This window comes from Canis lupus, chromosome 13 (genome assembly GCF_003254725.2).
Source record: "Canis lupus dingo isolate Sandy chromosome 13, ASM325472v2, whole genome shotgun sequence".
Lineage (NCBI taxonomy): Eukaryota > Metazoa > Chordata > Mammalia > Carnivora > Canidae > Canis > Canis lupus.
The window spans coordinates 1627573-1653522 of NC_064255.1; the positions used below are offsets into that span (position 1 = coordinate 1627573).

At 33.9% G+C, this 25950-nt stretch overlaps 1 protein-coding gene and 1 long non-coding RNA gene across 16 annotated transcripts in view; one reads left to right on the forward strand and one right to left on the reverse strand.

Moving 5' to 3' along the window:
• The window catches only part of VPS13B (vacuolar protein sorting 13 homolog B), a 733580-nt gene that overhangs the window by 388418 nt on the left and 319212 nt on the right, over positions 1–25950 (forward strand). For 11 of the 15 annotated variants that reach the window (XM_049093083.1, XM_049093086.1, XM_035714474.2 and 8 more), the window contains 5 exons: positions 3720–3923; positions 17836–18007; positions 18518–18632; positions 21555–21696; positions 23298–23706. In XM_049093083.1, the coding sequence (XP_048949040.1) occupies positions 3720–3923; positions 17836–18007; positions 18518–18632; positions 21555–21696; positions 23298–23706 (1042 nt within the window). Of the gene's footprint in view, positions 1–3719; positions 3924–17835; positions 18008–18517; positions 18633–20931; positions 20999–21554; positions 21697–23297; positions 23707–25950 lie in introns of those variants that run through there. The other 4 variants (XR_007401755.1, XR_004814450.2, XM_049093088.1 and 1 more) reach the window with 2 other exon arrangements.
• Positions 16116–17993, reverse strand: LOC118354278 (uncharacterized). The gene is made up of 3 exons (XR_004814493.2): positions 17886–17993; positions 17485–17523; positions 16116–16556 (listed from the first exon to the last, which is right to left on the reverse strand). It is a non-coding gene; the product is annotated as an uncharacterized LOC118354278 (long non-coding RNA).

The following is a 25950-nucleotide window of genomic DNA, read 5'->3' on the forward strand; positions in this document are numbered from 1 at the left end:
ATTTTCATTTTAGATATTATTGTAGATCTGTGTATCAACTATGGTGAACTAAACTACTATGCAGTTCCTAGAACTCATTGCCATTCAAGGGCCTTAGTATTAATATTTAACCTAGTGGAATATTCAGAGTTTTTGTTTCTAGGGGTAATTTTCATTAACCCTTCCCTTTAACTTTACTGTTTTACCAACGTTGCCAGTTCTCTTTCGAGTCTTTAGACACTAGTCTCTTTGGCCTTAAAAATTGTATTTATTCTAAAATTGAAAGAGCCTGGAGAATCATGTTTTTAATATGTAAAATTTCAATTTTCCCTTAGCCAATAAATTGATAGATTTTGTCTTCTTTTAAGGCATTTCTAGGAATGTAAAACCATCTTTGCATTTTTGGGTTGTAAGTATGTAGAACTGGAGAAAGAATGAGTTTGTGCTGCTTTTTTATTGTATTTATTCATAGTTTTTATTGCTATAAATTATGTTCAGTTGTCAGAAAGGCAGTAGAATTGGCCATCACTGTCTAGGCATATATCATTGAGTTTAGACAAAACTGAATTTGTATTCTAGTAACACTAATTTTTAATTTTTCTGAGCCCCTGATTTTCATTTTTATCTTTAAGCAAAATCAGACTGGGTAAGGGTTATTGCTTTATATGAAAAAGCTTTTAAAAAAATTTTTGGCAAAAACTCTTGGTTTTTGATTTTTGGTTTTCTTTTTTGAAACAGTTCTAATGATTAATAATAACCTGCATACCAAATGAGCTAGCCTTTTTAAGTTTGTATTCACTTAGAACTCTTTGGTGTTCACCATGGGTTAGTAATTATTTGTTGAAATTCCATTCCTGCTTGATTTCCATTGAAATTGTATATCCATGGTTTATTCTTCTATTTTTATGGTTCCTCTTCTGTCTGACTGTCTCTCCTAACACTCTGCAACAAGTCCTTCCTGCCTAACTGGATAGAATTTTCTTGCCCCTGTATCATTTCCTGTACTTGGCTATTGCTCTTGCTAGTCTGATGATTCGAATGGCCTTTTGTATCCACTTAAATTGGTAGACACCATTCAGAAATATATTCAGAAATATATCTCCTTGAGAATTTTCTCAACCTCTCCAGTCCAGTTAAGTCTCCTTTATGGTTGGTTATAACGTATATGTGAAATTAATTTTTAAACAGTAAAATACTACATTTTTGTTATTTGGTAAATATTTGACATACAAGGTATTATTGATATTCAGTAACCTTCATACATATACATAAAGCTGCCTCACATAGTACTCATTTCTTAGAGATTTTTAAAGTTTTACTGGAATATTCTTACATACAAAAAACTGCACATATTTAAATTGTCTAATGCCATAAGATTTGCATAGGTAAACCCATGAATCCATTCTCAGAATTGTAATAATGCATCCATCCATCATCCTCAAGAGTTTCTTTATGCTACTTTGTTATCTTCCATTTCACTTCTTCCCCCATTCCAGGCGACTACTGATGCTGTCATTATGGATTGTCATTTTGCTATGATACTGTATACATATTATCATACAGTTGTAGTCTGTGTCTCTAGCTCTCCTTTTTCCCCCTACCTTTCATTCAGCATAAATATTTTGAGATTAAGCCATGTTTTTCATGAATTCATATTGATTTCTTATTGATAGATATCACTCTGTTGTATGGATATATTTCATTTTGTTTATCCACTTATTGGTGAACATTTGAGATTTTTTTTCCAGTTGTAGATTACTGCAGAAAAACTGCTATAAACATTTGTGTTCAGTTCCTTGTGTGGACATAGACTTACTTTTCTTGGGGAAACACTTAGGAGTGAAATGGCTGAATCCTATGGTAGGTATGTAAATAAGACATACATATTATCTTTTACAGAAACCACCAAACTGTAGTCTAAATTTTGCTTTCCCATCAGTAGTAAATGAGTTTCAGTTGTTCCACATCTTTGTCATTACTCGTATGGTTAGGCTTATTAATGTTAATCATTTGAATAGGTGGGTAATAGTTGCTCATTGTGGCCTGAATTGGTGTAGTTTTTAGGACAGCTTAAAAGATAAGAGTTGAACATTTATCTTGAAGTTGTTTTACTTTTTTTTTAAAAAATCTCTGAATTTGGCAAGTCTGAATTCTGTGATAGTAACTTTCTCCTTTGAAACTATAAATGTTTAAAGTTTATGTCCATGTTTACTTGGTACATTAACTACAGAATGTACTTAGCGACATTCATACACAATTATTTAAGTTTAATAGTTAAAGGAAATAAAAAATAGTGACAATAAAAGCATCAGTTCTCGTAAATAAATAAACCTTATGCCCTTAGAAGTATTTAGAACTTGTTTTCTTCCATTTATGCTTTCCTTGTCAGTTTTAATAGTTTAAGAAAAAGTGAAATAATCTCTTTTCAAAATACGGTTTGCAACAAAATTGTTTCTTTTTAGCGAGAACTTTTTCTTGATTATGAAGGACAAAAGAATTTGAACACAAATTTTTCTGAGAGGTTTTTTTTTGTAAGATCTCTAGCCATTAGATTATTTTTTTAAACAAGAAGAACCATAACCTGAGATTTGAGGCTTCATCACACATAAAACAAGAGAAAACTGTAACCCAAGTACTGTTTTATATCAAATAAGGGTTGACAACAGTGTTTTTACGCATCTGTTCTGCCCACATAAGAAGCCAGCTTTATCATCTGGATGTGTCCTGGGGCTGAAACTTCTTATAAATATGAGAATTTCACTTTTTTTTTTTTTAATGGCAAGCAGAATATGGTATCCAGCTGTGGATTTGCTTATATATTTTGTTTGCATTTTTTTCCTTGGATTTGTTTTATGCAGTATATTACAATATGTTGTCATACAAATTCCGTGATTAATGCTTATTTATGAAATCTTATGTAAATATCTTAGAACTCAGTCAAACAATGTGCAAGTTAAACAGTTTTTTCTCTAAATATTGGAATGACAAATCCAAGGGGAATAGTAGTTTGGATAGTTTATGTTCTTTATCTATAGCAAAGTCTCATATGTAACATTTTCCTTTTACTATTCTATGTTATGTCATCCTTTTTCACTTCATTTTGCTGGACAGGAAATCTTGTTTCAGGTTTATTCCTCAGAAAAGTAAGGAGAATTTAAATGTGGAAATCATTTAGAAATAAGACTGGTAATTATGTAATTAAATAATCGTATTTACTAGTATATATTTGTTATCTAATTCTGATACTGACCTCTGCTTAAGAGGCATTTCTTTGTGTTTGTTCTATTGTTCATATATTAAAAGTAATCCACTGTCCCATAATAAGCTGTTTTATTAACATTATTACTATAACATGGTTTTCCCACAAAAATGCTAAGTTGCTCATAAAATATCACAGTATGAATATGTGGCAGACTTCATGTATAAATTCGTTATATCTCCTTCAAATTCAAATCATGATAAAATACTTAAAATTGTGAACCTGTTACATGAATTTTCTCTGTATATCTCATCATTTTATCAAAATATTCATTATCATATGTATAACTATATATGATTATGTATCATAGATTATAGATAATGATATAATATCATGATCAGTGGTACATTAATAGATTCTTATTTCATATATTCTTGTTTCCCTGGACTTTGTTTTATTTTTCTCACATGTCATAATTTAATTAATTGTGATTCGAAGTTGAAAGGCTTATTTTCCCTTTTTTTTTTTTCCTTCTGCTCAGGTGCAGCTCTTATATGAGCTAACTGATAATGTGAATAAGGTCTGGAATAAGATTCAGAGGAGAGGCAATCTCAGTCCTTCTTCAGCCTATCCAGAAACCATGGCAGGGCCAGTCCCTGGTTCTCCAGTGAGAAGCAGTGTAGGCACAGCTCCTCCAGATACCAGCACATGCAGCCCATCTGCTGATTTTGGAACTACTACTGAGGTAAGAGTTTTTGAAAAATTCTTTTGCCAGTGAAGGGTGATCTATACCACAGAGTTCTGTATCAGGATTGAGAGTGAAGATGACCTCACTGTGTGGAAGCTGGCAGGTTCAGAAGGCTCATGGGGAGCTGTGGTGGCAGTGGCTGTTTATTAATGTTTCTTTTAGGTCCCAGTATTTTAATCACTTTCAGTAGATGGTGCATAGTTCAGGACAGTGTGTGTGGGGTGGGGTGGTCTCTGAAATGGAAAAAACCTGAGACAGGACACAGTAAAGGCATGTTTCCTCAGAAGTATGGAAGCTTAAAAGCTGAGTGAAAAAGAGGCTTATGCTTCCTTTGCCCTACCTTCTCTGCCCCTGCTCTTTTTGTAAACCACAGTCTTATTATTATCTTTAAATTAGTGGTTTTCAATCCTGTCAGACCCAAAGTCGTTTCCTTCTCTCTTCAGTCATAAAAGCCTTTCTTTTCACTCTTAGCACCCTAAATTCACCCAATATGGCAGTGCCCTTTTATAACAAATATTTTATAATACCCCTTTACTATCCTGAAGTGAAAATAAAAAATAATATAATCCACATATATAGTTTCAAAAGTATCTAATGTCTTTTTTAAAAAGATTTTTATTTATTTATTTGCAAGAGAGAACATGAGAGAGAGAAAGCACAAGCATGGGGAAGGGGCAGAGGGAGAGGCAGACTCCTGCTGAGCGGGAGCCTGATGTGGGACTTAATCCCAGGACCTTGGGATCATGAGACACTTAACTGACTGAGCCATCTAGACACCCCAATATCTCAAAATATGAAGGATTAAAGGAATATAATTCAAGAGATAATAAGTTATTTCAACATATATTTAAATGTTCAGGCATGCATGACTATGTTAGAAGAAGACATAATGAAGTAGTCAGGTACATATTATTACTGTGAATGTGGCTGATACAGATAGACTCATGCAGGTCTGTATACAATACCACAAGTGGTAGTGTTGTGACATCATTTTGGTGGCATCCATTTTCTGAAATAGTGGCAAACTTGCTAAAGTTTGAACAAGGGTAGCCTGGGTGGCTCAGCAGTTTAGTGCCGCCTTCAGCCCAGGGAGACTCAGGATCGAGTCCCGCATTGGGCTCCCTGCTTGGAGCCTGCTTCTCCCTCTGCCTGTGTCTCTGCCTCTTTCTTTCTTTCTTTCTTTCTTTCTTTCTTTCTTTCTTTCTTTCTTTCTTTCTTTCTTTCTTTCTTTCTTTCTTTCTTTCTTTCTTTCTCTTTCTTTTTCTCTCTCTCTCTCTCTCTCTCTCATGAATAAATATTTTTTAAAAAAGTTTTGAACAAAGCAATATTTCATTTCATTTAAGTAGTTACATTTCTACGACTCTTGGTGTATAATATAATCATGCAGAAATGCCAAAAATAGTATTTAGTTACAAAACTGAATTCAAGGACACCTGGGTAGGTCAGTGGTTAAAGCATCTGCCTTCAGTTCAGGGTGTGATCCTGGAGTCCTGGGATCAAGTCCCACATCAGGCTACCCTGCAGGGAGCCTGCTTCTCCCTCTGCCTGTGTCTCTGCCTCTCTCTCTCTGTCTCTCTCTCTCTGTCTCTCATGAAAAAATAAATAAAATCTTTAAAAAAAAAACGGAATTCAATCTTATTTCCAAATACTTATACACAAGATTTTCACCTGTGTAAATTTCTGTGAGCCAGGGAGCGCCTGGGTAGCTCAGTTGGTTAAGTGTCTGTCTTCATGAGCTCAGGGTATAAACTCTTAAAAAAAGTTTCTGTGAGTGAGTTTTTGCTTTTTAAGACTGTCTTATTTATCATAGAACCTCTTAATTCCCCTACTCCTAACCTTTAAATGCCAGTAGTGACACTCAGTCAAAGAGTCAACCAAAAACATCCTAATACATTTCCATAACACACTGTAGAGGGCTGAACTTCTGAAAACTAGTATAAAAGATAGAGGTAAAAATTATATTTTTGTTTTTGCTTCAAGATATTTCTTGTGGAAACAGTTATTGCTAAAATACAGAATGGGAAGAAGAAGGAAGTAAAGGGGTTATTTTTTTTTTTTCAAATAAATCAATAAAGGCAATCAAACTCCATGAAATGGGTATTATTTTTTACTTGCTTTGAGGTCCTAACATATGTTAGAATAGATTTATTAGACTGCATAAGCAACTTCTCTATCCCTGCTCATTCTAAATTCTGTGAAACATGGTGACCTGAATGATGGGTATTACCTGCCCCCACCCGACCTACCTCTCCTACCCCTCCCCCCTCCCCCCAAATGAGGCATAGGTCAAGAATCTATAAATGTGCCATTATAAGGTAAGTGGGACATATCCCTTCTAGGGTAAAAGCAGTGAGTTCTTGGAGATTCCTAATGTTCTTAGAATATAAAAACTCCTCCAGTTTAAAAAACAACAACCACACTATATTGAATGTGATAGTGTCCAAACTTGGTTAACCAAAGAGTCTTTTATTTCTAATCAAAGCTGGGGGTGATAAATTGCTAAACAAGGATAGTACAAGTGAAATTGATAGATGAATTTAAGTCATAGAGACAAAGGAGAGTTTTTTTGTTTTTTTTTTAAGATTTTATTTATTCATGAGAGAGACAGAGAGAGAGAGGCAGAGACACAGGCAGAGGGAAAAGCAGGCTCCATGCAGGGAGCCCCATGTGGGACCGGATCCCGGGTCCCCAGGTCACACCCCGGGCTGAAGGTGGCGCTAAACCGCTGAGCCACTGGGGCTGCCCAAGAGTGTTCCTTTTAAACAGTTGTTTACTAAGTACTTTATTTATTGAGATGTCCAAATAAATAGGAATACCTGCTTTGGGGAGTGGCTTTTTAGAAAGAAACATTTAAAAAACATTGAAGACCAGTGAAGACAACATTCTCACGGAGTGGTTACATCTGTTGGTTGTCCATCTGGGGACTGCCATTCACACAAAGTACTGTATAAATTGTGCTCTCTATTGTACAGTGTCCAGCCTACACAAAAGGAAATGGTGGCCCCGATACAAGATATAATAGAGATGAACATGCCCTATAATTGTAGGAGTATGATTCACAGTTTTATTCTATGGAATCTGTGGATATTTCTCGAGAAAGTAACATTGAGATAGATTTTAAACAATGAAAATGATATTTGTAGCAATTTTGTTGTAGTAGGTGTATTATAATATAATCTAGAAGAATGATTTCTTCATTTGCCAAAATGGGGAAATTAATAAAGGGAGATATTAACAAAGGGGAGATTTTTTTCAATCACATAAAAAGAAATTCTGACTTTAATAATAAATTCCTAACATTACTGCAATTAATTGAAATTTAGAATGTTGAGGATTTTTTCTGATTGAGTTGTAAACATAAACAATGAAAATGCTCCTAGTTTTTTTTTTTTTTTTTTTTTTTTTTTAATGCTCCTAGTTTTATGTTAGGTATGGATTTAATCTGATCTGTGTGAAGAAGATCTGTAAATGAAAGAATCTTACTACAAAAGTCTCAAGTCCCTAATGTATACTACCATATGAATTGTGGGACACATGCATTGATAATCTCTCTTTATTAAATAAATTGTTGCCACTAAGCGTAGATATGTTATTTATCGTGTGCAACACTTGAGGTTTTGTGGTATGTATTTTTTCACTTCTGGGAAGTCCTCAGACAGTATCACTTGAGAAAATATTTCTACATTGTCTGTAGTCTCTCTTTAAGTTATTTCCTCAATTTCACTATTGTTATTGTTAACTATTAACATAGTGTTAATTATGATTTTATGTCCCGGTTAAATGTATGTCATTTTTTTAATTGTAAAATACAATATAAAATTACCTTTAACCATTTTAAATGTACCATTCTTTGGCACTGTTGTGCAACCATCATGATCATCTATCACTAAGACTTTTTTATCTTACTCAACTGAAATTCTGTACCTATCAAACAGTAACTCCCCATCTTAACCATTAAGCCTTCCAGTCCATGAACATGGGACATTGTTTCATTTATATACATATTTTTTATTTCATTTAGCAATATTTTATACTTTTCAGCATACAAGTGTTTCACCTCTTTGGTTAAATTTATTCCTAAGCATTTTATTCTTTTGTTTGTTTGAGTGAGGGAAGGAGGAGGGACAGAGAGAGAGAGAGAGGGAGAGAGGCAGAATCTTCAGCAGTCTCTACGGCCAGGGCAGAGCCTGACTCAGGGCTTGATCTCATAATAAGATCATGCATGATCTGAGTGGAAATAAGAGTCACTCACCTTAACCAACTGAGCCACCCCAGTGTCTCAGTATTTTATTATTTTTGATGCAGTTTAAATGGGATTGTTTTATCAATTTCTTTTTCTGATCATTCACTGTTTGTGTATAGAAGAAACACAACTGGTTTTTGAGTGTTGTTTTATATTCTGCAACTTTGCTGAATTTATTCTAACATTTTCTTGTGTGGGTTTGTGTGGAATCTTTAGGACTTTCTACATATAATGTCATGTGTTCTGTGAACAAAGATAATTTTACTTCTTTCCACTTTGGTTGCCTCTTATTCTTGACTAATTGCTCTGACTGGGACTTCCAGTAATATATTCAATGAATATTCCATTTAATTCTTTAAATATTAGGCAATATTTTCAGATAGAACATTATTTTTTTCTTTTGATAGTAATTTTGTGTGAAGCAAACTTACTATGTTTTAGCTCTAATGAATTTTGTACAATACCAAATATAGTGAAAAATTGTACCTTTGTTGCTTTTTTCTATTTCCATATTATTTGTGTTTTTTTCTGTTATTTTTTATCTGACATTATAAGGTAGAAGTAAAATTATTTAGTCTGAAAGGCTTCCATTGGGTCAAAAGTAAAGATGTTAAATAATGATTATATTGTTTCAAGGCTATCCTAGATGTGAAATAAAAACTCTCCGCTCCACTACTATCCATTGCCTATTATCTTTCTATCAGAGGATAACCCTAATTTAAGCAACCAGTACAATGCTTAATGCAGAGTGGGTTTCAAACACATTGCTCTTGAGTATGTGGATGTTAAATGATTTGGGAATATCAACTCATGATTAAATCAAATCTGATTTATTATAGTATAGAGCATGTATATATTCACTAAGTGACTGTAAATATATTTTGATATAAATTCATAAAACTATATAATGAGCATTTTTAGTATTTCTTTTGTTTTAAATGTAATTATTTTATATTTTTATATAAAAATATATATGTCCAAATATTTTGAGAGTCTAATCCTTTTGTTTGTTGTGTTCTTAACTTTTACTCATCATAGATTGTTTCCTTGTTTGTTAATGTAACCTTATATTGGGAGTTTTTAATTTTTTGGGGGGGGGGGGAGTTTTTAATTACTGGAGCTTTCCTATGAGACTTTTACATTGTGATTGAGGCTCTATTCCCACAAAGGGATTTTATGTGTTTGCTTCTTTGGGGACTCCAGGGGCTATTACTAGCCTGAAACCCCTTTACTGTTTATTTCTTAACTAGAAGCTTTATTGAAACATTCTGGCAGTATAAAATCAAGCCCTCAATTCTATATATATAACCCAGGATTAGGTTTAAAAAGTCTCAATGATAACTTTTTTCTTTACCTAAGATAAGATAGATAATTCTTGGAGTGCCTGGGTGGCTCATTTGGTTAGGCCTCCAACTCTTGGTTTTGACTCCGGTCATTATCTCAGGGGTCAGGGGACTAAGCTCCATATCAGGTTCTGTGCTCAGCAGGGAGTTTGCTGGAGATTCTCCCTCTCTCTCTCTCTCTCTTTTTCTCTCTCTCTCTCTCCCTCCCCCTTTGTCCCCCTTCTCCATTCCTTCCTCCTTCCCTTTCATCTCTCTCCCTCCCTCTTCCATTGTCCCTCTTATCACTTGTTTTCTCTCTCTTTCTCTCTAAAATAAATAATAAGATCTTTTAAAAAATAATGCTTTTTTTTCTTGGTTTATTCTGTAGTATTTTTATTTCTTTCTTTTTCTTTCTTTTAGAGAAAGAGAGAGAGAGAATCTTAAGCAAGCTCCACACCCAGCATGGAGCCCAGTGTGGGGCTCGATTTCACAACCTGAGATCATGACCTGAACTGAAATTAAGAGTTAGACACTTAATTGATTGAGCCACCCAGGCACCCCTGTTTTTCTACTTTCTTAAATTGGATTCTTAGCTTAATAGTGGTTAGCTTTTTAAAAAAATTTAAATGTCTAAGACACAGTCTTTTATCCTTACGAGGAATTTATAGAATTTGAATTGAGACATGGATATGTTTATATACATAATATATAGGTAGACTGGGAAATTTAGCCCATAATGGATTCTACTTCCTAGAGATAATTCTGTATTATATAGAAGGGGGAACAAAAATTTTATTTTTTTATAGCAAAAAAAATAAAATGCTGAATGTATGTTAAGTGAAAACTGACAGATTAACTTCTAATGTTTGAAGCTTTGGTTTATGGCAAAATTTAACTTACATTCTTGATTGATTCAGGGATTAAAATTGCTTTAGGTAGCGTAGCTTAAAGAGGAAGTGAGATACACATGCAGAGGAATATTACTCAGCCATAGAAAATGAAATCTTGCCATTTGCCACAACATGAATAAAGCTAGAGAATATCATGCTAAGTGAAATAAGTCAGAGAAAGATAAATAACATGATTTCACTCATATGTAGAATTCAGAAAACAAAACAAAGAGAGGGGAAGGGAAGCAAGCAAACCAAGGAACAGACCCTTAGCTATAGAGAATACATTGATGCTTATCAGAGAGGAGGTGAATGAGGGGATGGGTGAAATACGAGATGAGGATTAAGGAGTACACTTGTGATAAGCACTGAGTGTTGTATGGAATTGTTGAATCACTGTATTACACACCTGAAACTTAAATTACACTGTATAGTAACTAACTAGAATTTAAATAAAAACTTTTAAAAGGGCAGCTGGGTGGCTCAGCAATTTAGCGCCATCTTCAGCCCAGGGAATGATCCTGGAGACCCGGGATTGAGTCCCACGTCAGGTTCCCTGCGTGGAGCCTGCTTCTCCCTCTGCCTGTGTCTCTGCTTCTCTCTCTGTGTGTGTCTCTCATGAATAAATAAATAAACATTAAAAAAAAACTTTAAAAAATTCTGGCATGAAGTGGTTCATTTCTTAGCCTCCAGTAATTATTTAAAACACATTTATTTTCCGTTAAATTTAAAGTGTATATGGGGTGGGGCACCTGGGTAGCTCAGTGGATGAGTGTTTGCCTTTGGCTGAGGTCATGATCCCAGGGTCCTAGGATCATGCAGGGATCCTGCTACTCCCTCTGCCTATATCTCTGCCTCTCTCTGTATGTCTCTCATGAATAAATAAAGAAAATCTTTTTTAAACAGTAAATATGGGACAAAATAGGTACATGTGGCCAAAAGGCAAAAACTACCAATTATAAAACAAGTAAGTCCTGAGGATATAATATACAGCACGGTGATTATATAGTTAATAATACTGTATTCTATGTTTCAAAGTTGGTAAGAGACTAGGCTTTAAAAGTTCTCATCACAAGAGAAAAATAAGTATTCATGGTGTTGGTGATGGATTTTAACTAGACTTACTATGATCATTCACAATACATACAAATATTTAATTATTATGTTTTACACTTGAGACTATTATAATGTTATATGTCAGTTATATCTATTGAGATAGTTATTGAAAAACAGAAGTGAATATTAGACTGAGAAGTTGTTTGACATCACCTGCTATAGCAAAACTTTTGTCAGTTTTTTGGTTGTTATAGTGCAGTAATCCTAAACAGTAATCCACCTCAAATTATTATTCCAAACAATTCTTTAGAAAGCAAATTTAGTTTGGGACTCGTGGGTGGCTTGGTCGGTTAGGTGGCCAACTCTTGATTTTGCTTTAGGTCATGATCTGAGGGTCATGGGGTAGAGCCTAGGACCAGGCTCAGTAGGGAGTCTGCTTGAGGATTCTCTCTTCCTTTCCCTCTACTCCTTCCCCCTATTGACACACATGTTCTCTTTCTCTCTCAAATAAATAAGTCTTGTTTTTAAAAAAGATAAATTTTGTTTGAATACTCAGTTATTTTAAGAATATATTATAATCATTTTACACTTCCCCTTGGAAGTAGACTTTTATTTATTTAATAAATAACTGTTTTATTTAATATTTATCTTTAAATAGTTTTATCTTCAACATTTAGGGAGAAGCTTTTATTCACAATGAGAGAATCATGGGGCACCTTGGTGGCTAGTTGTTAAGCATCTGACTCACATTCCCAGCTCAGCTCTTGATCTCAGGATCATGAGTTCAAGCACTGCATTGGGCTCCACACTGGGCGTGGAATGTACTTTAAAAATGTGGGAATATTAGCATTTATTATCATCTGATCAATTGAATAGCTGTTGGAAGACAAAGATAATGTCTCAAAATATTTTAGAGAAGTGAAGCTTCCATTTTAGCCTTTACATATATCAACAAAACATTTTGTTTGTAATGCTTTTCCCATTTCAAAGTAATCATATCAAGAATGTCTCTGGTTTCTCAATTATTGACTTTATTTTATGAATTTAAATAGTTATATAAATTAACCTATCAGTCTGAGATCACCTTATATTTTTTAAAGTTTTTATTTGAATTCCAATTAACATACAGTGTAATATTAGTTTCAGATGTACAACATAGTACATCATAAGTATACTCCTTAATCCCATCACCTATTTTACCCATCCCCCATCCTCCTCCCCTCTGGGAACCATCATTTGTTCTCTGTAGTCAAGGGTCTGTTCCTTGGTTTGCCTCCCTCTTTACCCCCTTATGTTCCTTTGTTTCCTAAATTCCACATTTGAGTAAAATCAATAGTATTTTTCTTTTTCTGACTTAACGTCTCTTAGCATAATGCTCTAACTCCATCCATGTTTTTGAAAATGGCAAGATTTCATTCTTTTCTATGGCTGAATAATATTTCATTGTGTATCTATACCGTATCTTCTTTATCCATTCGTGAGTCAATGGACACTGGGATCTTTCCATAATTTGGCTACTGATAATGCTGCTATAAACACTGGGGTGCATGGACCCCTTTGAATTAAATTTTTTTGTTATTTGGGTAAATACGTAGTAGTGTAATTGCTGGATCATAGGGTAGTTCTGTTTTTCACTTTCTGAAGAACCCATGTACTGTTTTCCACAGTGATTGCACCACTTTGCATTTCCACCAACAGAGCAAGAACATTCCCCTTCTCTACATCTTCACCAATACCTGTTGTTTCTTGTGTTGTTGATTTTAGCCTTGTTGACAGGTACAAGATGATATATCATTATAGTTTTGATTTGTATTTCCCTTATTGATGATGAGTGATGTTGAGCATCTTTTCATGTCTGTTGGCCACCTGTATGCCTTCTTTGGAAAATTGTCTGTTCATGTCTTCTGCCCATTTTTAAGGAGGATTATTTGTTTTTTTTTTTTTTAGTGTAAAGTTTTATAATTTTTTTTAAGATTCATTTATTTGAGAGAAAGAGAGAGCTGGGGAAGGACAGAGGGAGAGAAAGGGAATTTCAAGCTGTCTCTGCTGAGTGTGGAGCCTGATGCAGGGCTTAATTCCCCAACCTGAGATCATGACCTGAGCCAAAACCAAGAGTTATATACACTTAACCAACGGAGCCATCCAGGTACCCCAAGTTTTGTAATTTCTTTATGGATTTTGGATACTGAACCCTTTATTGTCATTTGCAAATATCTTCTCCCAGTCTGTAGATTACCTTTTAGTTTTTTTATTGTTTTCTTCGCTGTGCAAAAGCTTTTTATTTTATTTTGATTTTTTTTAAATTTTTATTTATTTATGATAGTCACACAGAGAGAGAGAGAGAGAGGCAGAGACATAGGCAGAGGGAGAAGCAGGCTCCATGCACCGGGAGCCCGACATGGGATTCGATCCCGGGTCCCCAGGATCGCGCCCTGGGCCAAAGGCAGGCGCCAAACCACTGCGCCACCCAGGGATCCCCAAAGCTTTTTATTTTGATCAAGTCCTAGTAGTTTGTTTTTACTTTGTTTCCCTTGCCTCAAGAGAAACATCAAGAAAGAAACTGCTACGAGGTCGCCTTATGTTTGTTGTGCTTATTTATATCAATTCTGTATCTGGGAAATTTTTTTATTTCTGATTGATTTTGCATTCAAAAACGTTCATAAAAATTTTAAAACATTTACTACTTAAAGTATTGTTTTTCTTGCTGAGTCAGGTCAAATATATCCATTATTTTGGCTATAAAGAATTCACTATAAATGAATCTAGTTTTAAAAAGCGCACTCTTAACAACTGTTTGTATTAAGTAGAAGAGAAGTATTTGTTTATATGATCCTTGGGTGATTTATGTTTTAAACTATGAGTAATTCTTTTTATGTTGACATGTTGATAGGAAGTACCATATTTTTCAGTGAATATCAATCTGGATGGTCATAGAGGGGGAAATAGGAGTAAGAGGTGTAAGTACAAAGCTTAAAAACAGTTCATTTTCCCCACCCTTGCATTGAAATAGTGAGAGCAAAGGTAGTGGAAACCACAGCAGGCCACTTGTTAGTGTTGAGTTAAGTACAAACCATGGTGGAAGTGTTTAGCCCTTTGGGAAGTTCTGTGATTGAACAAGAATGCTGGAGTTATTTTGATAAGGGAGAATAGCAGTGTGGCCAAATCTATGATCATCCCTGAGCTCTGAAGCAGGCCAGGGATGAAGGGCTGCAGTGTTTGCTCTTCCAGATGAACAAAGATAAATTCAGCTATAAAAATAAACTCAGTCTTTTGGTCAATTTGCAACAAAATGGTGAAAGAATTGAACTGTATATTTTAGAACTTGGCATAAAGAGATGTGGGAAAATAGTTCAGCATCTCCAATTCTGGCTCAATTTTTGCTATAGATTTGGAAATAGAGCAGAAAATTAATGCACAAACATATTTAACAACGCCACACCAAATGTTGTAAATCCAAAATGAAAATTGAAACTGTGTGAGGATGGAGAGCAAAAGTCTTTTTCAGGAGTGCTTACTTATTAAATTTGAAGCCACAATTTTCTTAGCATTCCTACTGAATATACTTAATAATATGAAAAAGCTAGGTCACATTGATTTGGTCACAGCACATAGGTGCTGTTTTCTCTGCAGTTTCCATTCTTGGGACTATGGTATTCTAACTGTTGAAGCATAATTTAATTTATGAATGCTTCTGCTCTAAGAACCTACCCATAAAGAAAGGCATATTGACTACATTATGTTGTCTTTTATTGAATTTAACTTCATAAAATGCATCCTTTTCTGGGATTACTTTGTGCATTTCATTAGATGTTGTTTTACTTTAGGCAGGACCAAAACACTGAATTTTTGTATGCCTTCTCAAATTTTAAGAATTTCAATTATAGCAAAGTTAGGACTACTTATTTTGGAGAAGCATTCATATGAAAATAGAATAAACATGGGCTGTTTGGTTTGTTTGGTATAACTGGAACAAGGAATGACTACATTATCTTCAGATTTAAGTCTATAATTTTCTGTCACAGTAAATCATAGGACACTTTTGCTTTGCTGTGCCTGGTGCCTAAGTATTCCAACTATAAGTACTTGTCTATTCTTTTATGAAAATCATCCTCGTTAGCCTCTCCTTCTGGGTATTCAAGGAAATTAAGTTCTCCTTCTGACTGAGAGGTATTGTAAAATTTATGTCAAGGTAAACACTTCATGTAGGTGGTGAATATACCTGAGTAGATGGCATATCTGTGGTAATGAGAGAAATTTTGGTTTGGTTTTGTGTGAGGTTTTACTCATCATCCTTGCTCTTACTTGCCAGATTAGTGGCTTCTGCTCTGAGAAACTATCCATAGAAAACCATATACTGACCATGTTATGTTCCTTCTATTGAATTTTAAGGGATGTTTTGTTCCAGCTGTTGACCACTTGTCATGACTCCTTAGCATAGGAAGTGAGGCATTTTGAGGCATTTTGTTTGAGGCATTCAAAGCAACAATGAACTATTAGAAATTGAGGGCATATGGCAAAGGAAAATGTGCTGACATTAGAAAGATGACAAAATTAGAAAGGCAGGAAAGTATAGAATACCAAATTTTGCAAGACTGTTGAGTGTACAATTCCTAAAGAGTGGTTCAGTTTGATGGTGATAATTAGACCTACTACTTACAAATTGCTTATATGCAATCACTTTATGTTCATGTTCCTATTTCTTCTTAACAACTCTAAGAGATAAATATCAAAATAACCATTTTACAGAGAAGGAAACAAACTCTGAGAGGTTAAATCACGTGGTTACGGTCTGAAGAAGGCCTTAACCCTAGTGTATGATGCTGCCTACCAGACTGAATTTAAGTATCTATAACTAATGTTTAAAAATATATATACATCTTTAAAACAAATAAGCATGCTATAGGGTATTAGATCAATTCTCAGAGAATGGATATTTTTGAAGGTTTTAAATGGACAGCAAAGTTGGACTTTTAAAAACCCAAATACTTGGTAGTTTATCCTAAAAGAACAGAATACATGAGTGAGTGATCACTATACCTGTCACCATGTCTTCCTGCATTTGGGGAAGCTATTCAGCTCCAAACCAGGATTTCTTTTTCTCCAAACCACTTAACAGCTGCTGAAAAGATTTAACAAAAACAATGATGACTAAATGACCCTTTTACAGAAAGTTTGTTAGTACCAAATGTGGGAACTTGCATATTCATAATTCATTATGTACTTGTTGAATTGAATAAGCCCATGCTCTTTAATTCTAGCCATTTAGCCATATAATCATCTTTAAAAATCTATTGTTGGGGCACCTGGCTGGCTTAGTTGATAGAGCATGTGACTTAATCTCCAGGTTGTGAATTTGAGTCCCATGTTAGGTGTAGAGATAACTTAAAAAATTTTTTTCTTGGGATCCCTGGGTGGCGCAGAGGTTTAGCGCCTGCCTTTGGCCCGGGGCGCGATCCTGGAGACCCGGGATCGAATCCCACATCGGGCTCCCGGTGCATGGAGCCTGCTTCTCCCTCTGCCTATGTCTCTGCCTCTCTCTCTCTCTCTCTATGTGACTATCATAAATAAATAAAAATTTAAAAAATTTTTTTCTTTTAATCTATTGTCAAATCCAACTTTTTATTATCTTCTTATGTTAAAATATGTGTGGCATGATAAATGTTCTGTTTCTTAAGCCATGCTAATTATGCCAGTCACTTTGCTATGGATATTGTAGATTCATACATAAGTACTGTATAGCAACGGTAGACAAACTGTTTCTATAAATGGCTAGATTGTAAATATTTTAGGTTTTGTGGACTATAGCATCTCTATAGAAACTACTTAACTGCAAAAAAAAAAAAAAAAAAAAAAAAGAAACTACTTAACTGCTAAAGAGCAGCCATAGGTAATAAGTAAGTGAATGAATTGGCTGTAATCTAGTAAAACTTTATTTGCAAAAATAGAGAAAGATTTGGCCCTTGGCCATATATAGCTTTGCTTGCAGACCCTACTCTCTAAGGAAATAACCTATGGTACAACCCGAACTTGTTCTGGATCTTACGTACTCTTAGAGGAGACTGGAATGACATATATGGACATCGTAACTATAAAAACAAAACAAAACACGTGATTAGTATATATTATTAGCATAAGCATTTATATGATTATATGATTATATGATAGTATATATTATTAGCCTAAGCATTTATATGATTTAGCATAAGCATTTATATATATGATAGTATAATTAGCATAAGCATTTATATGATAGTATATATTATTAGCATAAGCATTTATATGATTATATGATTATCGTTAGCATTTATGATATTGAAAAGGTATCACTAGTAATTTCAAATTTTAAATAATTTTTTAAGTTATTTTTATTTTTACACAGTTGTTTTTTTTCATCTCAGGGAGATTCTATACAAGCAGGCGATGATTCACCATTCTCAGATTCTGTTACCTTGGAACAAACTACAAGTAACATTGGTGGATCCAGTGGACGTATTAGTCTGTGGATGCAGTGGGTGCTCCCCAAAATAACTATAAAACTCTTTGCTCCAGATCCTGAAAATAAAGGCACAGGTACAGGGTTACTTTTCTCTACTGGAAAGATAAAATATTAAATACTATTTTTAGAAGAAATAGTAGACTTAGTTTTATTTATCACTGTCATTTAAACATCATTATATCTAACTCAGTTGATTTCTATTAGCAATACTATAATACCTAAATTTTGTGTTTTTATATTAAAATTCATTCTAAAAGCCATGAGGTAACTTTTTCATTGGTTGTATTGATGCATTTTATCATTGTCATTAAAAGTATTGCGAAGATTCTTGACTAATATCAGATACAGCAATTGAAACATAAATGAATTTCTTCTGTCTTGAAATAGGTATCCTGTCTTAATTGTGAGGCCTCTCTTAATGTTATTTTTCCTTATTATTGTAGGATCTTGTGTGGTTAATGAGAGAAAGTCTCATTTTCTCTGTAGATGTCAAGGATATATATGTGAACATAAAATTGAAAACAGAAGGTTTTAATATTGATTGTGAGGCCCGTGCTGATTTTAATGTTTGCTTCTTATTGCAGAGCTTTGTATGGTCAGTGAACTAGAAGATCTCAGTGCTTCCATAGATGTTCAAGATGTATATACCAAAGTGAAATGTAAAATAGAAAGTTTCAATATTGATCACTATAGAAGCAGGTAACTAATGTATAATAAATATGGGAAGAGCTATACTTTCTTTGAACACAGTCTATATAAGAATTTTTATGTTTTAATTTGGATTTTTTTTAAATACTATACTTGTTCCCAGAGAAGATTCTTAACAGATAAATTGATCAGTTTTCCTTGAAATTCATTCATATATGGAACATAACAAAGTTTTGTTTCATAAGATGGCAAATCTGCTCATACATACCCATACTGCCGTATTAAGTGTAATAGGCTGCTTTTACAGTTTGTTATTTTGTATGTTTGCAAAGACGCTGGAGACATAATTGATGGTTTTGGTTTTTGCTGTATACTCCCTATCCACTCTCCATACTAGTATAATCACAGATTGAAATGGAGTGACATCTCATGGCCCTTGGTACTTGGAGACTTATTTTATCTCACAGTTGATTAATATACATGTGGTGGATATTCCTAGAACCAATTTTTCTTTCCCTAGTAATTTTTTATGAAAAGTATGATATAAACAAATATAATTTATATTTAAATTTATGAACAAAATAGATTGTGTTAAATATACTTTAATTCTTTAATAAGTAATGGCAGTAAAAAAAATAAAGTTTTATATATCTTCACAAAGATACATAGCAATTTTGTCCTTTTTCCCAAATAAAAATAATGAATGCTTTCTGTGTTTTTGTTTTGTTCTGTTTCGCTCTAGAATACTAACTACCCTGGAATTTGTTGTTTTTTTTTTTATTGAAATATAATTTACATACCATAAAACTCACACATTTATTTATTTGTTTATTTATTTATTTTAAAGATTTTACTTATTTATTCATGAGAGACACAGAGAGAAAGAGAGGCAGAGGCACAGGCAAAGGGAGAAGCAGGCTCCATGCAGGGAGCCGAATGTGGGACTCGATCCTGGGACTCCAGGATCTCGCCCTGTCGCTAAACCACTGAGCCACCCAGAGATCCCCAAAACTCACACATTTATTTATTTTTTTTTAAACTCACACATTTAAAAAATATTTTGCACAGCATATTTTCAGTCTCATATTGGTATAGAAACAGCCTTACAGCCTTTTTTTTTTTTTTCTGAATTTATAGTATTCATTCAGCAGTTATTTATTGAATGCCTGCAGAAGCACATGTTCTTCTGCTGTGTGGAGTATACTTGGCCCCAAGCCCAAGCTGGTAAATAAACCCTCGTGTACTTGGAAAAAAAAAAAAAAAAAGGCAGCACATGTTCCTGTACCTTTATTGGTACATCAGAGACCCTAAAAACAATTTTTTTTACTTAATAGGTTTCTAACTTACATTGAAAACAGTTGAATTTTTATTCTTTATCTTATTGCTTATCACATATATTGTATTGGTTATGTCAATGACTATCAAATCTCTCCAGCCAAAAAATTGTGCCGTAATTGTGAAGTTCAAAATATTTTGCTAGCAGGCAGCCCGGGTGGCTCAGCAGTTTAGTGCCACCTTCAGCCCAGGGCCTGATCCTGGAGACCCAGGATCGAGTCTCATGTCAGGCTCCCTGCATGGAGCCTGCTTCCTCCTCTGCCTGTGTCTCTGCCTCTCTCTCTCTCTCTCTCTCTCTCTCTCTCTCTCTGTGTCTCTCATGAATAAATAAATAAAATCTTAAAAAAATATTTTTGCTAGCTTTTTGTTACAGCCTATTACAATAGTAGTATTTTACAAAGCATATGAGCATATGATAATTGTTATGTTGTAATAACCATGACCTATTTTAATTGATCTTTGATAATGGAATGCTTAGCTCTTTAGGTCCTCCTGAATAGCATGTCTCTTTATGAAAGTGATTTTTGTGGGTGATACATGATTATTATGTTATAGTTGAAATCATTTCCTGATGATGTGAATATTATAATGTATGTTCTAGATCATCAGTGACTTTACTACTAAATTTATCTCAGTTTTAAATATTTGTTCATTCACTTAAGTCAAAATATTTATTGAGTGTGTATTATGTATACTATGCTTAGCACTGAGGATATAGTGTTTGAGAAAAATAGACAAAAATCATGCCCTTATGGGCCTGCTAGTCTCATGGGTAAAATAGAAATAAATAACCAATCAATAAGTATACAGTTTACCATGAAGACAAATGCTTCTGTGCAGAACTATCAGGATGTGGTGCTAATATAAATAGTTTGATTACATTGTCAGATCCATGTTTTATTATAGTTCAGTGTAGTGTTGTTTACATAATAACCTTTTGAAATAGTTATAAATGCTCAATTTTTTAACTCAGAAAAATGGAAGAGAACAGATAAGGTGAACTTATGTTTTCCAGGCCAGGGGAAGGTTGGCAGTCAGGACATTTTGAAGGAGTATTTCTACAGTGCAAAGAAAAACCTGTGGTGAGACTCATTTAGTAATTATGATTTTTTGAAAATATATCATAAACTGTTTATCTTTGTTCTGTCATGCAATAGGACTAATGCTTACAAGAATTAGAGCTCAGAGTAAATTCTTTTTGACTTGTTCTTTCAAAATTACATTATAAAATAAAACTATTCCTTTAAGCTGCTTGTGTTTTATAACCATTTTCCTATTATAGGTATTAGCAAATTTTTCAAACAGCAAAGGTAGGATTGCTTTTATTAAAATATTTTATCATGAATGTATTATTGTGTTGACTTCTTAGAAGTTCTTTTTATTCATAAATGAATTCATGTTGGATTATCCTTTATCATAGACTAAAAGTAGTAACTTTACACTAAAAGCAATTATTTTTCATTCACTTCCATTAACAATGCTTTTGCAGAAGATGGTCCAGACAGGCCATACCTAGTAGTGGCTCAAACCTAAACCTATGCAAACTTGAGCAAAATTAAAACTATCCAGATATTTTTGCTTATGGCTTTTATTGCTTTTTGTCTTTTCACCTTCTTTGCTCCTGTCCATCACCTCAAGCTTTGGGGAAGAGTGTTGGTCTCTGGGGCAATGTGGAGGTGTCTTCCTTTCCTGTACTGACAAGCTGAACAGACGCACCTTGTTGGTTCGACCCATCAGCAAGCAGGACCCTTTCAGTAATTGCTCTGGCTTCTTTCCTTCTGTAAGAAATCATTTTAAAATTATGCTACAGAACTCCCACTAACAGGAATCCAGAGAAGGAATTGGAACTATCCATAGTGTCAACTCTTGATTTTCATCTTCCTCTGTATCATCTACTTTGTCAATGAACTCTACTGTACTTTTAAATCATAGGCTATTTTCCACTACAATCTAATTTGTTTCTGGGTTACTTACATATCCTTTTCATTCTGGATTCATAATTACAGCCTAATTTTACCATCAGCAAAAGGAAAGTGTAGGACTTTAAGTATATAATGTTTTTTAAATTGTGCATGTTTTGAATGATCAAGAGTTGACCAAATTGCCTTGTCATTTCCTTTATGATTCTTACTTAGATTGCTTTTCTTCCCCTTTTCTATTATGCCATTTCCTTCTCACAACTAATTCAAAGTACCTTACTTGGCGACCTCTTGAAACTGGACAAGGCTGTATGCCTGTCATTGACCAAGTAGAAGATGAATACTAGACTGAACACCAGCTTCACTAGTGCTGAGATAACACGGGCCCGAGCACATTGCTGCTTTACTAAGTCTCACTTTTTTTACTGTTGTTCTTCTTCCTCAGTTTACTTCCTCTCTTGACATCACACATTGAACCCTAATAACTTAAAAACTTTATCAGGACGTGGGACGAGAGGTTGAAAATGTGGAGTATAACAACTTTAACTTTATGTTGAGTAATTTGTAAAATAGGATTTTATGTACATTAATTGGTTCAGGAAAACTTTTTTCAAGAGCTGTCCTTTTCATTTTTGACAAATACAAAGTATACATTTTACTTCCCTCTTAAAAGTATGCTGTTTTACTATAATTTCTTTATAGTGTATAATTTGAATATAAATTGGACAAGTCTTGTCAAATATTAATGTTATAATTTTTACTGTCAAATGTTCTCTGCATATTAATATAGCATTAAATCCAAGGAATATGAATTTGAGTTCTATGAGAATTGATAGTGAGGTTTTGTAAATATAATAGCCAGTGAAAATAAGCAGGTTCTAAAATACATGTTTTATTTTTGTGTTATGTTACTGTTCCCTTAAACATGCATTAAATGATTGGTTTAGTTCTCAAAGCATGGTATCAATGGGGCTCTTTTTATGGGCTCAGTCATTATATAAATTAGCTAGATTAATGAAAAACTGTTCTCATAAATGTTAGGTTAAGGGAAGTCAATTATGTTTTCTCTTCAGGTTATTGATTACAAATGGAAATAGGTAACACAGTTATTTCAGTTTCATCTGCAAAAACAACCTCTCTGTGACCCATGTTATAACAGCATACTGGTACTTCTTGATAATTCTTCACTGAAAGTACCAGTAGAAATCATAGACGCAAACACAACAAAGTGTAATTGCCTCTCAAGATCTAGAACTAGAATTCAGGATTCCTAATTTTCAGTTTAGTCATTCTAAGTCTTAGATGGTTTTTTCCCATCTGTGGAATTGATCGGTAACGTGCTCATCAAGGGATGTAGACATAATAAAAGGTTATAATACCAACTGAGATTATTTGCTGCTTTCAAATATTTTTTTTTCTTTTTTAATGAAGTATGTATTGTGATTTCCTTTTTCTGGAACAGACAACAGCAAAACTTCTAGATGGCTCTCATCAGCAGCATGGATTTCTTTCTTTGACATATACAAAAGCTGTAACAAAAAATGTCCGCCACAAGTTAACATCAAGAAATGAGCGAAGAAGTTTGCATAAGTTATCTGAAGGTTTAACGGATGGTTCCCCTCATTTTCTTCATGAAATTCTTCTTTCAGCACAAGCTTTTGATATTGTCCTTTGTTTTCCTTTGCTTAATGCCATTGCAAGTATATTTCAAGCAAAACTACCAAGGACCCAAAAAGAGAAAAGAAAATCTCCTGGTCAACCTATGAGAAGCCATACATTGACTTCACGCAGTTTACCTTTGATTTATATCAACACAAGTGTAATTAGAATTTTTGTTCCGAAAACAGAAGAAATGCAGCCAAGTATTGAAGGTATTGTCTTCAGATTTTTTTTTTGGACTGATTTTACATAACTTCCCCTTAGGGAGTTTAATTTTGTATTTTTTTAATATGATTGGTTGATTGGTGGTTGTAGTTTGCACTTTGGTGTGTTTCAAAAAAAGTAAATATGTTATAGTCATTCTACAACTAAATCTTTAGGATATAAGTCAGAATATTGGGTATGTTTCTGACTCAATTACTAGAATAAGAAATAGATTTTTTTGTCAGGGCTTTTGCTAGTAAAGTTTATGCTTACTGTCATTTGTTTTATTAAACTCAGATGTTAGGTTCTATACCTAAGACAACTAGCAATTAGTTTAAAAAAAAATAGCCAACACCCCTAGCCTCCTGTGGCTTCTTCTAGGCTTCTTAGTGCAGATTATTTTAGGTTTTAAAATAAAGTGAATTTATAATTCCACTGCTCCCACCCATGAGAAGAACTTTTAAAATTTTAGTTTCCTCCATGCTATAAAACATATATAGAACTTTATGGAATTTGAGTGAAATTACAGTAGAATGGTTCACATGGTATGAACCTTGGAGTTAGAGAGACCTGAGTTCAAATCCTAGATTTACTATTTATGAAGTACAAACTCTTGAGCAAGTTAATCTGAGTTCCTATGTATAAAATATTAATAGTGGTTAACTTGATAGTAGACCTTACTGATAGCTTACTTTTCAACAATGACTCCACAAATAGTGTCACTTGCATAGCAAGCTCTCAGTACATGAGAGTTGAATCAGAAGGTATGCCCTTGCCTTCAAAGTAGAATACCTGGAAGTCCCACATTTCACTACTGCCAAAATGTAGTCATGTGGCTATACCCTATTGCGGGAGAGGCTGAGAAACAGTATTTCCCTGAGTGGTAGGTGCTCTGCTCATAAATTAAGGCCTTGTGATGTTGAGAAAGAAGAGAGAATAGTATTTGAGGGATAAGTAATAGCCTCTGCCACATGAAAACAGTAGAGATTTTTTTCCTTTTAGTTATGATGAGAAGGAGGAAGAACTTGAATGATCAGTGATAGTAAATAAAGAAAAGCACCTAGTTTCATTCTCTTCTTGGAGTCTAGTCTGTCTCTTGTTCTGTTTCCTAAACCCAAATCTTAGAGAAGTTACTCTGCCTAACATTATAAATAATTAAGTCTTATTCAAAGTAATGGTTCTTTTAAAAAATTTTTCTTCTATAGATAAAAAATGTATCTGTAGAGCTTTATAGTTCTTAATTGCCAAGACATCTAGAGATAAAATCAGTGTATTATACCCTAATGGATTTTAATATACTAGTTCCTATTTTTTCCTTCTGATTTTTGCTAAGAACTATCATAAAATTGATTGCTTTGAGATAAATTAGTACTCTCTGCATCACTACATTCTGACAGCACTATAGAGTTGTTTTCATTTGTTCAGGTAGTTTGTAGAAACACATGAAATGTAAAGAATAAAGTCTTGACTTAGTCTTCGCTGAGCAATTAAATTATAAGTGATCTAAGAGGAAACCGCTAACCAGAAAAGCTGCATATTCATTACAGAGACACTGACCTCTATACTTTTTTTCCTTATTATTTCCTTTATTATGTGAGTATCTAATGAATTCCTAGATAATACAATTTATATTAAAGTTACATAGGTTAAAAAAAACTACATTTTTAAAAAAGATTTACTTATTTATTTGAGAGAGCAGGAGAGTGCACATACCTGTGGGTGGAGGGGCAGAGGGAGAGACAGAATCTCAAGCAGTCTCTCTGCTGAGTGTGGAGCCTGACTCAGGGCTCCATCCCACAACCCCTAAGATCTTGACCTGAGCCAAAACCAAGAGTCGATGCTTAACCAACTGAGCCACCCAGGAGCTCCAAAATGAAACCTGCGTTTTTAAACAATATAGCTCTCTGAGAACTAGTTTGAGTGTCATAATGACATTTTCTCATAACTGTACAAGAAGAGAACAAACATAAAAGGTCATGGAGATTTTCAAACCATCTTTTTGACTTTTCAGCTGAGAGTAGGGGAAAACACTATGGAAGCAGAAGTAGTTTGGCTTCATTATTAGAGGAAACATGATTATTTTGGTAGAAGAATTCAAGGTAGTCCATTACAACTCCAAAATATCATATTACGGTATCTATAACTTATTCCATTAAAATAAAATGGCAGAAAATTTGTATCAATATAAAAATAAGTTCTAAATTTTTTTTAACAATTAAGGACTTTAAAAAAAACAATTAAGGACTTTTTTC